This window comes from Colossoma macropomum, unplaced genomic scaffold (assembly GCF_904425465.1).
Source record: "Colossoma macropomum unplaced genomic scaffold, Colossoma_macropomum, whole genome shotgun sequence".
NCBI lineage: Eukaryota > Metazoa > Chordata > Actinopteri > Characiformes > Serrasalmidae > Colossoma > Colossoma macropomum.
In genome coordinates, this window is record NW_023494792.1 from 56,597,899 (window position 1) to 56,613,305 (window position 15,407).

Below are 15,407 nucleotides of genomic sequence, written 5' to 3' on the forward strand. Positions count from 1 at the left end.
GTTTCTGTTCTTTAATGATGGTTTTGTAATGTGTTTTGGCTTTTTTAATATGTTGATTTCACAATGTAAAGGATCTTAATGGTTTAACAGGTGATCAGTGGCTGATCCTAAATGCATTTGATGGTTTCCTAATGGGGTCTAAAGGTGTTGTACAAGAAACTAGAGGTCTTGGTTATGTTATGTTTTAATCCAAATGGTTTCTAAAAGTCCTTTTTCAGCAGGGCTATTTTGGGCAATGCTATTGAAATGAAAATATTAAACTAACAAGTAGCCTAAACTGTTGAATGATATATAAACTTGGACGTTTCTACCATAATTTCTATCCAAAAAAAAAACTAAAGATGGATTGTTTGAATTCCTTCTTTTACTGACAAAAATGTTAAAGATTTTTTTTTATTATTCAGAATTACACCGTGGTAAACTCGTCTGCTGTCAGAAGAATGCTTTCCATTGACTCCCAGAATACAATACCCTCTTTACACACTTTTCTACAGACCTTACAACATCATATTTTCTCAGGTTTTCCAGTTTCCTGAGTGTAGAATGACTGAATAAGATGTGAAGAAAGAATGCACGCCTTTTCAAACTACAATTTTCTCTTTCTTACTGCGGTGGAGAGCCTTCAGCCATAGTTCGGGAAGTGTAGGAGCTCTATTGTCATGTGTAGAAAATGTGACATTCGGTTACCATGGCCTTGTGTGGGATGTCACATTTCGTTGCCCAGGAAATGTGCTGTCATCCACTGTGTCTCTCAGTGTCATGTCAACATCGCAACCTTGTCCAGTTCAGCTTTTCACAATATCCTTTTTCTCTCTTTTAGACTCTTTTTTTAGAAGTTATAAAAATCTGACACGCTGTTCTGCATTCCAGGTGCTGCAGTTCTCCCACTGGAACAGAAGCGGATCATCATGCAGGTTCCCTGTCCCAGCAGAGAGGCAGTGCGGTGGGGCAGCCGCTGAACACCCAGACTGATCTGCTTCTTGGCTCTGAATCCCATCTCCGCTCACCCACACCTACACCCAGCCTGCAAGGAGCTGAGTGAGCGTTTGCTTGTGTGTTTGTGTGTGTGTGGGTGTGGGTGTGAGTGTGTATGTGTGCTGCCATGGCGTTCACGCTGTCGGAGATCATGGCTGCACGGCGGCAGCAGCAGCAGACTCAGAGAGGAGTGAGAGGAGTGGTGGAAGTGGATGAGTACAGCGCCAACCCCACTCAAGCCTTCACCTTCTACAACATCAACCAGGGACGCTTCCAGCCGCCCCATGTTCACATGTAAGACTCTCATACATGTCGTATGAAATTCTCAAAACATGTTTTGATGTTTTTTCACTGCATCTGAAAACAGCAGCTGCACTTTTCAGATGCATGTGTGAAATGATAAAGGGACTGATAGGGATAAATATGGTCCATATTTGCTTGGAATGAAATTTCACATTAGTTTACATTTGAGGTTTTTACTTACCTGCAGCGTTTCCATTTCAGAGATGTAAGGTTTTGTTAAGGCGGTGTTTATACACATTTATAATTTGCGCCTCTGTGGTTTTGTGCTCATCTGATTTGTAGAAGTGTGAGTGTGTGTGTCCTTTTTTTGCTTTTTGATTTTTTTTACTGTTGCGTGCATTCATTTCCTCATCTCTTTCGTTATCCCTGAACAATTTTTATGCTTTTCTTCACTGTCTTTTTTTTCTGTTTTCATACAGATCAACCTATTTGTTCATGTGAGGGAGAAATGTATTATGTGTGCTTGCATCTGGTGCAATTTAGGGCTTTGTGTTTTCTGTGTTATTTCTGCCTGTTTTTTCCCCCACATTTCAGCTTAATGATCTCAATCATAATACCCAGAAGGCTTACTAGTGTGTTATTCCTAAACTATTGGACGCAAATAGTTATTATATCAATGCTTCGCTCTATCACATGACCACATAAATGCTCAGCTGGCCAGTGCACCACTTAGTGCTCCCAATGACCCATAACCACAGCTAACATTGATTTATCGTGACAGGATTCATGTGTACTAATGAATGCTTTTACTGTGCACAATTAATTATTTTGCTATTTTCTCAGTTTTGTTGTTTATGGTTGTTAATGCTCATTTATGCTAACTGCCTCAGATCATATATAGTTATAACAGTGGTATAAACAAATAAGCACTCTTAACAAACATCAGAAACTTCTGCTGAGTGTTCTCTGATCAAAACTACAGTCATGTGCGGTCTGCGTTTGTCTGTGTTCATTGCAATTTGTGCAGTGAACATTTTCTTATCATTACTTTCCTGCCTTTATTATGTGTGCGTGTATGTGTGTGGTGCAGGTAGGCTGACCCAGCAGCAGTTGCTCTAAAGTGGGCCACTGTTATTCAAAAGTCTCCCCCTCTCCCCTAGAAACATGCCGCTGCCTTTGCAACTATTCAAGCCTCCAGAGAACTTAATTTAACTCTTATTTCTTCATAAACTCTCTTTCTCTCTGTCTATTTCACTCTTTCGCTTTCTCTCAGGGTTGATCCATTGCCACATGACACCCCTAAGCCCCCTGGCTACACTCGCTTTGTGTGTATCTCGGACACACACTCGCGCACAGACACCATTCAGATGCCGTACGGTGACGTTTTACTGCATGCTGGAGACTTCACAGAGCTTGGTCTGCCCAGCGAGGTCAAGAAATTCAACGACTGGCTTGGTGAGGACAGGACTCTTTAACATGTACTCATATTCACTCTTACGTTTACTTTCACCACTTAGTAAAACATTCAACTGTTTCATCTTTCTATGGGAAAATGATAGAAAAGACTTCATAGTGTTTATGGAAAAGACTAGGAGACAAAGGGAGAAAATGGAAATTCCACCAGTTTTTCAGAACTTCTGCATAGTTTGGTCGTTAAGATTTAAAAAGTGATTTGATGAGAAATGGTGCGTTGTAGAAAAATTAACCCACTCTGATGTTTTTTTACAATGAGTTTTATATGTAATGTTGATGATGGTAAAATAGTGGTAAATCTGAAAAAAGAAGTTTCTTTGGGGAATATTTTGCCTCATAACACCATGCGTGCACCTCTCCATCATCAGAATATTTGACAATATAAACCTGTGTTTTAAGCCAAACTTATCATAAATCAGTTTTTTAGGTATTAGGCATTGTATTCATAACCATATAGTACAGTGACTTTCTGTGAGGTAGCTTTCAGAGGCTTTGAATGCTTTGGATGTCTGGTTTCTATCACCACCACTGTGAACAGTTGTGGCTTGATTCATTTCTCTAGAACACAGCATTTCACATCACATCACTCTGAATGACTGTTTACATCTTAGCAATTTAATGATGCAACAGTCTTGAAAAATTGGTGGGATTCCCCTTTAAGTGACCATCAGTGGGTCTCTCTGTCTTGATCCAAAGAAGAACAAATGATTAGTTTATTTCAGACCATTTGATTTCAAAGTAATCTATCTTGAAAAATAACATTTTTAATGTTGCATTGTATTTTCTCTTTGACTGAACTCAAATTAGCCATGAACACTTGTGACCTTTTTAATAATTAGATTATAAAAAATGCAATGCTTGATTTACAGGGGCCCCAATTTCCACCGTGGTGAGGCTGTTACTGATGCGTCAGTTTTGCTGTATGTTTTTTGGCGAAGCTGCTTGGCTGTCTCAGCTCTGTGTGCAGATTAAGAAGTAGGGGAAAGGCTACATATAAACTCGATGAGACAAAGAGGATGAAAGAAAGGAAAGGTAGTTTTTCAGGGGGAAAGGATGAAGAGTAGAGGATGGAGGGATGGAGTCAGAGGGATGGATGGATGGAGGCTCAGCCCCCTAAGGCTAGGCAGTGGGGTGCAGGAGACACCGGCAGGCAGATAAGAGAGGGCCAGAAAAAGCCTGCAGTTCGCCCAGACAACAGAGAACGCTCACTCTTTTCTCTCTCTTCCTCGCTCACTCTCATCTTTCCTCGTCTCGCTCCCTGCGACGCGTCCTCTCCTGTCCCTGCCTTTTCCCTCTATTTTTCTCTTTGACGGGTCTTCCTGGGGTTCTGTTCTTGCGTTTGTCTTTATATAAATATTTATGGCTCGGCTCTTTTCCTCATCTCTCTGTGTGTATCTGTTTCTGCATGTGTGTGAAAGAGAATGTGCGGCACACATGCTGCTTTCTTTATCTAGCTTCAGCCCTCAGAGATGTGATTTACTTTTTACTTCGCAATACTTCATAAGAAACGCGCACTCTCCTGCTCTCTCTCTCACACACATGTGCACACATGGAATTATGTATGGTAATTCTGTAAAAACTTATACATTCCTGATCTCTCTTTCCTCTGTTATTTTTTACTTCATAATCTCTTTGATTATTCTTCTCTCTGATATATTGTCCTCTTGCCTCTGTCTTTGTCTGGCTTGCTGGGTGTAAAGACACAAACCAGAACTCCTTTGGCTTGATAAGCTTGAATACCTAAGCTTTACCTCATGCTTAGGGACAAATAAGAATATAAATCCTAATATGAATCCTATTCAAGCTCATCTTGGCTTTAAAATAAGGTAGAGCAGTAGTGTGGTCATCTGTAAAGCCTAAAGTCGATTTAGGGGGGATTTAATTTGTATGATTTCAAAACTGTAAGTTGCCTTGATATCTGATTGTCCAAAATCACCACCATTTCCTCTGTCACAATGTAGTGAAATCAGACAGTGGCGAAATGTAAAGATGGAAGCCATTCAACATCCATCGATTGTGAGAGGTTATAATAGAAGAATATAGATGAAGAGTCCATCATTTCTTCCCCTTTTGGGGGCTGTTGGGCTGGTGTCAGCTGACTCCTGCATAAACTTTAACTAAAACTACTAATTTACTGACTTTGTACACCTATTTCTAACTATACTGACTTTCTTACCTGTTCACCCTTCTGTGTTTCATGCCAATCACAGAATCAGATTTAATATTCATTGTCTTTTTTTAACCTTTTTGATTAAGTTCACTTTGTTTTTTTTCTCATCGTTTATTACTGTACACAGATTAGTCATTCCTTATTCACTATTGCATAGCACTTATTGTTTTGTTGTGTTACTCTTTTGCTATCCGGCGTCGACCAGGGGAGGATGTTCCCCTTTTGAGTCTTGGTTTCTCTCAAGGTTTCCTAATCTCACTCTCAGAAAAGTCGCTTTCGGCTTGCTCACTGGGGACCTGGCCCGAGATTTCTGTAAAGCTGCTTTGTGACAAAGGCCATTGGAAAAAAAAAGTGCTATACAAATAAATTTTGAATTGAATTGAATCAATTACTATTTTCTCCTCTAAGAATAATTTATCAAATGCTAATGAAGTGTAACAAGGGCCCTGAAGAACAAGTGTCAGTAATATTAGCATTCAGGACATGCAGCACTTACTTTGCATTCTATTTCATGTGATTTATCACAGAGCACTGCAGTAAAAAAGGCTGCTGAGTTAGATGTTTAGCTTTTTATGTTTTTCAGTTTGTCTTATACTATATGTTTGCCCCAGAATTCTTCCTTACAAGTGTCTAGAAGAATCTGCCAGTATCAAGTAATGTAATGCATGAGAAGGTGCTGTAAGTTAACAGCAACATGGAACATCCAGTGGACATCTATATTGTTTTCAATAGTTAATAGTTGCATAGTGGTATTGTAAGTAGCAGCATCATGTTATCACTCATGGCTGTGGTTATGGTTAGGTAGTCCTGGATGAGCCTTGCAGTGACTGATCCAACCTATACAGCCCAGAGTTGCTGATTTAAAGGCTGCGTACATTTCTGTGTGTGATTGTCAGCTCTTGTCAGTTCCCCTCAGTCAGGCATATTGGGTGCATGTAGACTGAAGTGTAAGGAAAGCTCTGGATGTGCTGCACCCCAGTGTTCTAGTTAAATACGGCTCTCACTGTAGGGACAGGGAGAGTACGTCAAGGGAGAAATACTGAAGTTAGGGGTATAATCAGAGTCACACTCTGTCTTATCTGTCTGTTTCTCTCTCTCCCTTTCTCTCTCTCTTGTGGTGGAGGATTGCAGTAGTCTGTCTGTCTTGTTCTGTCCTGTCCACATTATGAATAATAGATCACCTGCGTTTATGATGCAACAGCCATGTGGGCAGTGAAAGGTGCGTGTGTAGTAAAAAAAGAAAAAAAAGCTGGGGGAAAAGTTTATATCTTTCACTCCCCACCCCACATTTTTTCCTCAGTTGTGCAGAGCCCCTTTGCTCTTTCTCTAGTCTTTATATAGAGAGAAATCCATCATGAAACTTTAATGTGTTCTCTCTTCCCTCCTTCAAGCTTTTCGTCTCTGTTCGGTTTCTTCTCTGTGTGGGGTTTACTCTGCCGAAGGTTTTGCTGTGGGTTATTAACGAGGAAGCTTGACACCCCTTTACAGCTTTTAACATTGAAAACAAAACAGCATCTCACGTGGCAGTAGCTTTAAGAGCCAAATCATTTTCCATCTGTCTGTTCATGTGTGCTTGTACTTTATGTTTTTGTATTTTGTCTTGCAAGTGGTGTGTGTGTGCCTACTACTACACGCACATGTACAAAACCTGTTTTTCGCAGTTTTCCTCTTCACAGATGGACTGTGTTCAGTATTAGTTTTTTTTTTATTTTTTATCAAAACATCTTAGCAAATCAACGTTTTTGGTCCTTGATGTGTATATTTGTTTTTGTTTAGGTTTGCATGTGTGGCAGGAGCCTTGCAACCAAACCTCAGGCACATCTTTTTGGATATCTACTCTGAATAGATTAGTCTAAAGTTAGCCTACCCCCTCCCCCTCACCCAGTGAGAGAGCAAACATAGTTTTCTACTGTATTCAGTACCTTGCAAAAATCAGATACCACCCTTCATATGTTAAATTTCCAGTCAAAATGGCAAGTATGTACAAATTATTTATTTATCAGGAGATATTTCTGAGGAGATTAAACGCAAGGTAATCCACTTGTACATTGAAAAATGAAAGTGAAGTATGTGCAAAAAATAGAGAAGTGTTCAAACTAAAATATGCATAGAAAATGGAACTGGTAACAACCATGCAAGACCCGTTAGACCGCTAAAACTGACCCCATCAGATAAATAGTACTTAAAACGTTCATCTTTGAGAGTTCAAGAGAGAGAGAGAAAAAATTCTGTTTCTGTCTGTTCTTCGAACTGTGAGAAGACAACTCAGTGCTGTGTGTCTGAAAGGATGTGTAGCTGTTAAGATTCTGTGGATGAGAAAAGTAAACAGACAAAAAAAGTAGAAAATTGCTGATCAAACATAGAAGCTGCTGGTGTTGTCAAAGCAATGGACTGGCCACTCCAGAGCCCAGATCTCAACATCACTGAAAGTGATTGGAAACACTTGGATTGTGAGAAGCATAAAATGACGTCTAACTGAAGAACTTCTAAGCCGAACTTCTAAGACTGAATTTTGGAGGTATAAAAATATCCCTGCAGATTTCTTTAAAAAGCTAAAAGCAAGATTGGCAGTTGTTAATACTGATTGACTAAATATTAGATACTAAAAATGTATGAATTCTGTTGAGGTTTTTGTGTAATTTTCAGGTAAATATCTGTTTTTCTGCATATTCTGCTGAAAAATTAATAACTTGCACGTACTGGCTGTTTTGGCTGGAATTAAATAAATGAGGAGTGGTCTAAATTTTGCACAGAACTGTATAATATGTTAAATTCTAATTCTCCTTTTAATAAAAAAATAATATATATATATATATATATATATATATATATATATATATATATATATATATATATATATATATATATATATGTTTGTGTGTGTGTGTGTGTTATTTTGTCTTTTTGGCTTTCTGCTCACCACAAATATTCTGGCCACAAAAGACAAAATGCTTGGGCACACAGTTTGTGTATTGTGCAAGTGTGTATTGTGAAATTAGTATTATGACACTGGCCACTGATGTTACCATCCGTATTCAGCTGAAATTGTTCCTGCACGGTAGTGCTTTATGACTTAAATTGACAAAGAGCAACAGCATGGATACTTGATTCCCAGAAATGTGTTCATTTCTTATGTGTTTTAAAGATATGTTTTGGGAGATTTAGCTTTGTTTGTGCTCCTCGGGTGCCTCAGGTCACTTATAAAACTAAAGGCATGCCTCTGCTATGTCAAACTCATGCCTGTTTGCAACAAGAGGAAAATAATGATTTGGCTCTCTCTCTCTCTCCATCTGCCTTGCTCAAACTCTTCATTTTTACTTTTGTCTCATTCCCATTCCCTCTTTCATCTTAGTGTTTATTTTTAGCAAGTGAATAACACTGTTTGTGTGTGTGTGTGTTTACATTAAACTTTGATAAAACACATGAAAACACCTACATAATCTGTGTATGTGTTTCTGTGTTAGCAGTGTGTGTAAGGTAGAGCTCTATTCCTTCCTCTCAGCTTCCTGTTGAGGGGGATATGGATTATGGATTAGAGAGAAGAAAAGAGAAAGAAAGGCATAGGGACAGAGAGATGTAGTGCAACCAAGCTTTACTTGGCAGTGGAACCAAGGACATGAAGTGCCGTCTGCCCTGGAGTATAAGGTTAGAAGAGCTTCTAGATCACAAATAGTCAAAAATGTCTGCCTTGTGCTGGTCCAGCAAATAGCGCCCACCACAATGTTAACACTAAACTCTCTCTCTCTATCCTCCGCCTCTGCCCTGTATCCAGTCCCCAGCCTCTCAGGCTTAGACAGAAGACTGCTGGCTGTGCCTGACCTAAAAAATGAAATGAATCAATCAGCACTTCTATTTTGGGCTGTATTAGAAAGATTTTCTTCTGTTAAAACATCTTCTAAAAGACACATGAATAATGTGTGGGGAGAAAAAGAGGAAGAGTGAGGGGGCACTGGGGAGGAAGAGAGAGAGGAGAGAAAAGAGCCTAAAGGAGTCTGAAAAGAGACACAAACCATGTCCACAGCGTCTCTTATATTTCACAATGACGTGAATTACTGCATGCACGGATTATAATACACTGCAGACACAATGCCCACATTTTTTCATCTGAATGCTGTGTTCTGATATAGAATCAGTTTGTGCCTGCTACATCCTACAGAGTACAGTTCTATAGACAAGGGGAATCTGATCCTAGTGGATTTTTACTTCATAAATATGACCTAGTGTGAGTATAACTTTGGACTGGTAGCAAAGATGTAGAGCTAGATTAAGCCTTGCATCTTAGGTTTAACATTCAAGACAGATTTATTGATTTACAGCATGTACAGAATGGGCATATAGTCCTGTTTTTGTAAAGAGTATTAAAAGTAGAAGAATTAGAATTTTTAAGTTCCAAAATGTCTGACCTTTTCTGCAAAAGCTTTTTTTGTGTGTGTACTCAGTCATTGCACACATAAATAAAGTAGGTCCCCATGCTTTGTCATGAATGTTGTCAGTGTTATGATTTGGAGAGTCCACTAGTGCAAGTACACTGTGGATATAAAAAGTCTACACACTCTTACTAAAATTTCAGGTTTTTGTGATGTAAAGCCAGAAATCATGTCAGATATATTTCCATTTTAATGAGATCTTGGAAAGAGCAGAATTTAAAAGAAAAAGAAATAAAAAAAAACAATTGAAGATAAAAACCTAAAGTACCCTGGTGTACATACTTTTTATAGTAGGGGCTGTAGATGTTTTCAGAGTTAACAAATCACATTCGAAATTATGTCAACATAATTTTGAGTAACCTCAAATAGGTGGAGGTGAGGAGCTGCCAAAACATCTACAGAATCTTACTGTTAAAAGGTATAGATCAGGTGAATGGTGTAAATGAATATCAAATGCATTACCTGTACCACAGAGCACTGTGAAGACTCTTATGAACAGGTGGAAAAATGTAGCACCACAGGGACATTGCCATAATCAGGAAAATCCTGTTGATGACAGGACAAGAAAAAAAAATCAACCAGGCAACCACAAGGCCTGCAGCAACATAAAACAGCTGGTAGCTACTGGCCACTCCTTTCTTGTGGCAACAATCCTCCATATTCTGCATAACAGACAATTTAAAGCCATTTGTCAATGAAAAGGATCGGCTAAGGCCATCTAAAGTTTGTGAAAAATACATTCAGTCACCTGAAACCATTTGATGAGACAAAGGCTGATGTTGTGAAGCATGGTGGTGGAAGAATCATGCTTTGGGGCTGCTTCTCTTCAGCTGGGACGGTGTTTAGTCAAGATAGATAGGATAATGACTAGCTCCAAATGTCAAGATGTTGGCACAAATCATGCTGGCCTCTGTCAGAAAACTGCAATGTTACATTGAAAAGGGGAAAAAATATTTGACCTTATCTTGATTTCTGGATTTACATCACACAATCCTGCAGTTTCAGTAAGTGTGTGTAGACTGTTTATATCCACTGTAATAAGTCCTTGGTACTTTTCCGCAGAACCTTTTTGAAAGGACCGTACTTGTAAATATAAAGATAAAGAAGAAGGAAGATAAAGAACCCCAAATGGTTTCTACCTGATGCTTTTTTTCTAAGACTAAGCTTTGTGCGAGAAAGTCTAGTGCATTACTGGAAAAGCTGCGCACACACACACACACACACACACACACACACACACACACACGCACTGTGAGAGCTCAGTAATCCTTTCGAACAAGCCCTGAATTTGGAGGTTGGCGGATTTTCCCCATCAAAGGCCAGAGACCACCCACCAGAACACACAGGGACAATAGCACTTAGATCCGGAAGCTTCCTCCTGGTCTCTACACCTCTAAAGCTCTGATTCGGCAGGCCCGCCATGCGCACACACACACACATACAGACACACACATAGTGCTTTGAGGTCTGAGTTTGTGTTTACTAGCCGTGTGTGGGAGAGAGAGATTGTACATGTGTCCATGTGCACATGCTATTCTTTGTGCATACATATATGTCTGTGTGGGCATGTGCGCACTTGCATTCGTTTTATTTAATTGCTTCCCTTTGAACGGAAAGTACATGAAAAGAACAGAAGCTTTTGTCGGCGGAGATTCATAGTGAAATTTAAACTATTTGTTGCTTGAAAGCGGCTTTTGAAATCAAAGACAAAAGGGTGTGAAAGATGGAGGCTAATAACAACAGGCAACATCCAGTCATTTGCGTGTCCGGATTAGGCGTTTGAGCCCAGCAAAGCATCTTTTTCCTTTCTCTTCCTCCCCTTTTCCTTCTCTTTCCATCACAAAGGCAGCGGGCTCTCTCTTTCCCCTCCTCCCTTGCGCTGGCGTTTTGTATTTGCGTGATTGATTGCTTCCAAAGACTATATTTTTGCTTTGTGTTTCTAAGAGAATGACTCCATTGTGAAGCAACGATTTTTCTCTGTATTTCTGTGTCGGGCCTCAGAAGCAGCAGGGCCGTTTATCTGTAGGAGAAGGAGCAAGGCGAGCTCGGACGAATATGAGAAATTTCCACAAATATGCACAGTGAAACCAGTAGCAATTAAGCATGAGCACAATGTGAAATTATTGTATGTGTATATCAGGTGAAATAATTGTATATGTATATTAGGTTGCTCTTGTATATATGTATATATACAAAAAACAACCTAAAAAAGTATCTTACGAATATAAGCATAATGTAAACCATATCTTACTGTTGTAAACAAATGTGATGTAAAGCATCTGTAAAAACAGAAGCAGAAACATTATGAACCTGCCTTTAATAATCACACTCAGGAGAGTGAAAAAATAGGAAGTTCCAAGAGACAAGAAAATGAAAGTTCAATTATGAGGACAAAAATGCAGAAAAGGAGATAGTAAGGTATCATTAAAGGCAGTGGAGCTTTACCTTTGTAACAGTGGCTCTAAATCTCTCAGACTCGTGAGCAAAACTCTGAGAGTGTCTCCGTCGAGCAGTCAAACTCGCACTCAATTCTCCCCGACTCTGACTTTTATGATCCGCTTGTAGTGACAGCGCAAATGTGCTTATCCCTGCAGATTTCTAGAGGAGCTGTAGAATATAATGTGCGTGTGTGTTAACATCAGGTAAATTACTCATATCTCACACCTTATGTGTTAGACTTCATAGTGTGTGCGCGTGTGTGTGTGTGTGCGCGTGTGTGTGTACTGTGCATGCTGTCATTTCAGTAGATCCTCACCCCCCTCCCCAATCTTTCCCGCCCTCAATTTAATTGCTGCTTTTCAGGGACGCGCTTGACTGCATAATTGTCAAAACACGGTGTGATTGAACTCTCCTTCACATACCAAACCTGACACTTTCTGATGCATCTCGTCTCTTTTATGACACTTTTCAAATAAAGGGAGCGCTCCAGATGTTTGCCGTAATTTTTTTTGCCGCCGATTTCGGAGTACTGCTGGGAGCGTGTGCGGGAGGATTGGAGATTTGTGGGGACAGACTGTCTGTGTGTTTGGCAGGCGTGGACAGGTCCGCTCCCTGCCGCATATGAATATTTTAGCGAACGCTTACAAATTGGAGACAGAAATGGAATGAAGTGTACTAATGTTTGTTTATTATTGATGTAGAAATTATAAGGTGTCATATTAATTGCAGCGCTGCTTTATAAATATTTCAGCAGCAGCCCCTTTACCTTTCCTCTGGTGGTTTTTGATTTATTGTTGCTAATTCCGCCAACCAAATGATATCTGGCATCTTTTTTGATAAAAATATCAGCACAGCATGTCTAGCTTATATAGCCAGAGTTATACTGTTGTCCCACCGTTACCTTTATTTATGCTGTAAGTAGGATAATTGTATACAGTGCAGTCCAGTGACAGACTATTTGTTGTTTTAGCTCTGTGCTTAAGAATAATGCTTTTAAAAATGAAACAATCACTATGAGGTTAAAATACAGAATGTCAGCTTTAGTTTGTGAACATTTGCATCTAAATTAGGAGAGCTGGATAAGAAACCTGTGACATGAATGCATACTTCTCCCATTTTCCAGTGAGTTTGGAAGCATTTGGTAAGCAAGCAGCTTCTATTCACTTCCAAAATCATCCTGTGTGCTTCCATCATAAACAAGGCATACATGCCCATGCCATCATTGCTTTGGATCATCAGCAGCATCTTTTTTTCCGTACTTTTTATCATTCCATTACTCTGGTGCAAGTTTTTTTTTTTTTGCCTATGTCTATAAGACTCCCAGAAGTTTTTTTAATCTACATTTTAGCAGGATGTTATCTGTTTTTCTGTTCTTGTGGCTTACCAGTGGGTTGTATCTTGCGGTAAACCATACTGGCGTTGACACGCCTGATGTTTTGGTTGTCTCTGATGAGATTTATTCTGATTTATCAGCCTCATGATGGTCTGCTTTACTGACACAGGACACCTCATTGGTCCTCATGATGAGAGCAACAGATTTCTACAACCCTTGGCTTTTTATTAGCTCTGTGCTATTGCAGCGATACTGTTATTGGGCTGTTATTTTTACATATTTCACTCAGTATAAATGTACATTCTATCAAATTTAAGCAATTTAAAGTCATAGTGTTTAATTTCAAATCTAATGTCCTAGAGCACAGCATAACAAAAGTGATCAGACAATGTTGCTGTCCAAATTGCACTGTATATTTTTTTTTTTTGTGATCATGCAATTAAACATGGTCGTCATTTAAATATTAGAGTATTATAGTGTGACCAAATGCAAAAGCACAACTTTTTTTTTATCCTTCCATTTCCTCCCTCTGTAGGCACTCTACCCTACGAAATAAAGATTGTAATTGCCGGAAACCATGAGCTGACATTCGATCAGGAGTTCATGGCCGACCTGATAAAGCAGGACTTCTACTACTTTCCCTCCGCCTCCAAGCTGAAGCCTGAGAACTATGAGAATGTGCAGTCGCTGCTCACCAACTGCATCTACCTGCAGGACTCTGATGTGACTGTCAGAGGTTTCCGCATCTATGGCTCACCATGGTGAGTGCTTCTCTCTATCTATCTCTGTCTCTTTTGCTCTCTTTTTGTCTTGGTGTCTTTCTCTTTTTCCCTCTCAAAATTCAAGATTGCTTGGTGGGTGTGTCGTGTCAGGCACCTGTGACCTGTCTATGCCTGCCAGATAGCTTGTAAAAACAACAAATGAATGCATAACTGCAGGTATATTTTGATAATGAGTGTGGCAGACATGCTGTAATCATACATTGGAATGCTAAAGGAATTTAATACCATGTGTTTGCTATTAAAAGAAATACAATATTGCAGTATGTACAATCTTGGTGTCAAAACTCTAAGCAGTGTCAGAAGTGTTAAGTTGAAGGGGGAACTGGGTGGGAAGTGGGAAGATTGTTTCAGTCTCTTAGTCTCCTTCTCTGTTCATCACCATATGTTGCTCTGTGTTCCCTTCCCCCTCAAGTCCGCCTCTATTTTTGCTCCATCTCTTCCCAATTCCCCCTTTCTCTCTCTCTCGTTAACACTTCTGCTGGCATCCCTCCTTGTCCTAGGCTTCCTTCTTATCGGGCGCACACTTCATTGTGTTGCTTCCCTCCCACTTAGGGAATGTGTATGCTTGTAAGAGAACTTGCCACAACCATGTACAATGGCAGTATGAGTAGTAAAGAAGCCAAATGTATTTGAGCCTGTCAGTTTGTGCGTGTGGGTGTGTTTAGGGTGTGTTTTGGGTAAGCCCTGGAGGCTGCGTATTGTGCCCAGTGTGGGATATGTTGGTCCCTAGTGCCAGATAATTGGTTTTACAGTTTCCATGGCCCCTTTTATATAGGTGTGTTTTTGCCACTCAGTATGCAGCCTTCCTTGGATATGTTTAGTGACAGGCAGGTTCTTTTGATAATTCTAAAAACCTGGTAAACAGTCTAAAAACAGCAAGCATGATAAGTGTATGGTATATGTGTGCACATGTGCATGCGTGAGTACATGTGTACGTGCATCACTGTCACTCTGATGGTATTTACTACAGTCATCAACCCATGAGCTAGATTAAAGCCATCTAATATTAATCCACTCAAATGTGTCAAGAAGTAGCCTGTGTGTGACGTTCAGCCTGCAGTCCTAATAAAACATTAGTGATGCTGAAGCGTGGTAATGGTACTCTGCCTGAGGGAAAGAAAAGAGTTAGTGCTCGCATTTCATCTCTTCTCTCCACTTCTCTCTACTTTTCTGTCCATCAGTCTATCCTACCATCCCTTCATCCGTTTCCCTCCTTCTGTCACTCGGAGTTGGGCGTGCTTCTCCTCTGTGGGACAGGACAGCTCCAGTCTCCTCACCATGCCGATGCTGTTCCGCTAAAGCAGAGGGCTTTATGGACCGAGTCCCGTGTTGCCGCGGGTGATGGCCGCCTCTGATCTGAGCGACTACAACTCCGGCTCCCTTGACAACGTTCATTTCTTTATCCACCCATCCGCAATTCCATCTCTCGCTTCATCTGTCCATCAGGCCGAAAGGTTCACTAATCTGAATTCCATTCCTCACTCCCTCTGTTCTCTTCACTTTCTCTCTCACCTCTCACTTTTGATTACTGATGGACCAAGCACTGCCCATAGCAGCTTCACCAG

General features: G+C 40.1%; 1 protein-coding gene across 1 annotated transcript in view; it reads left to right on the top strand.

Moving 5' to 3' along the window:
• Window positions 1-1,067: 1,067 nt before the first annotated feature.
• mpped1 (metallophosphoesterase domain containing 1) overlaps window positions 1,068-15,407 on the top strand; it is a 37,625-nt gene continuing 23,285 nt past the window's right edge. Inside the window, exons 1-3 of the mRNA XM_036577641.1 lie at window positions 1,068-1,269; window positions 2,492-2,673; window positions 13,596-13,821. Of these exons, the coding sequence (XP_036433534.1) occupies window positions 1,091-1,269; window positions 2,492-2,673; window positions 13,596-13,821 (587 nt within the window). The 5' untranslated portion in view covers window positions 1,068-1,090. The remainder of the gene's footprint in view (window positions 1,270-2,491; window positions 2,674-13,595; window positions 13,822-15,407) is intronic.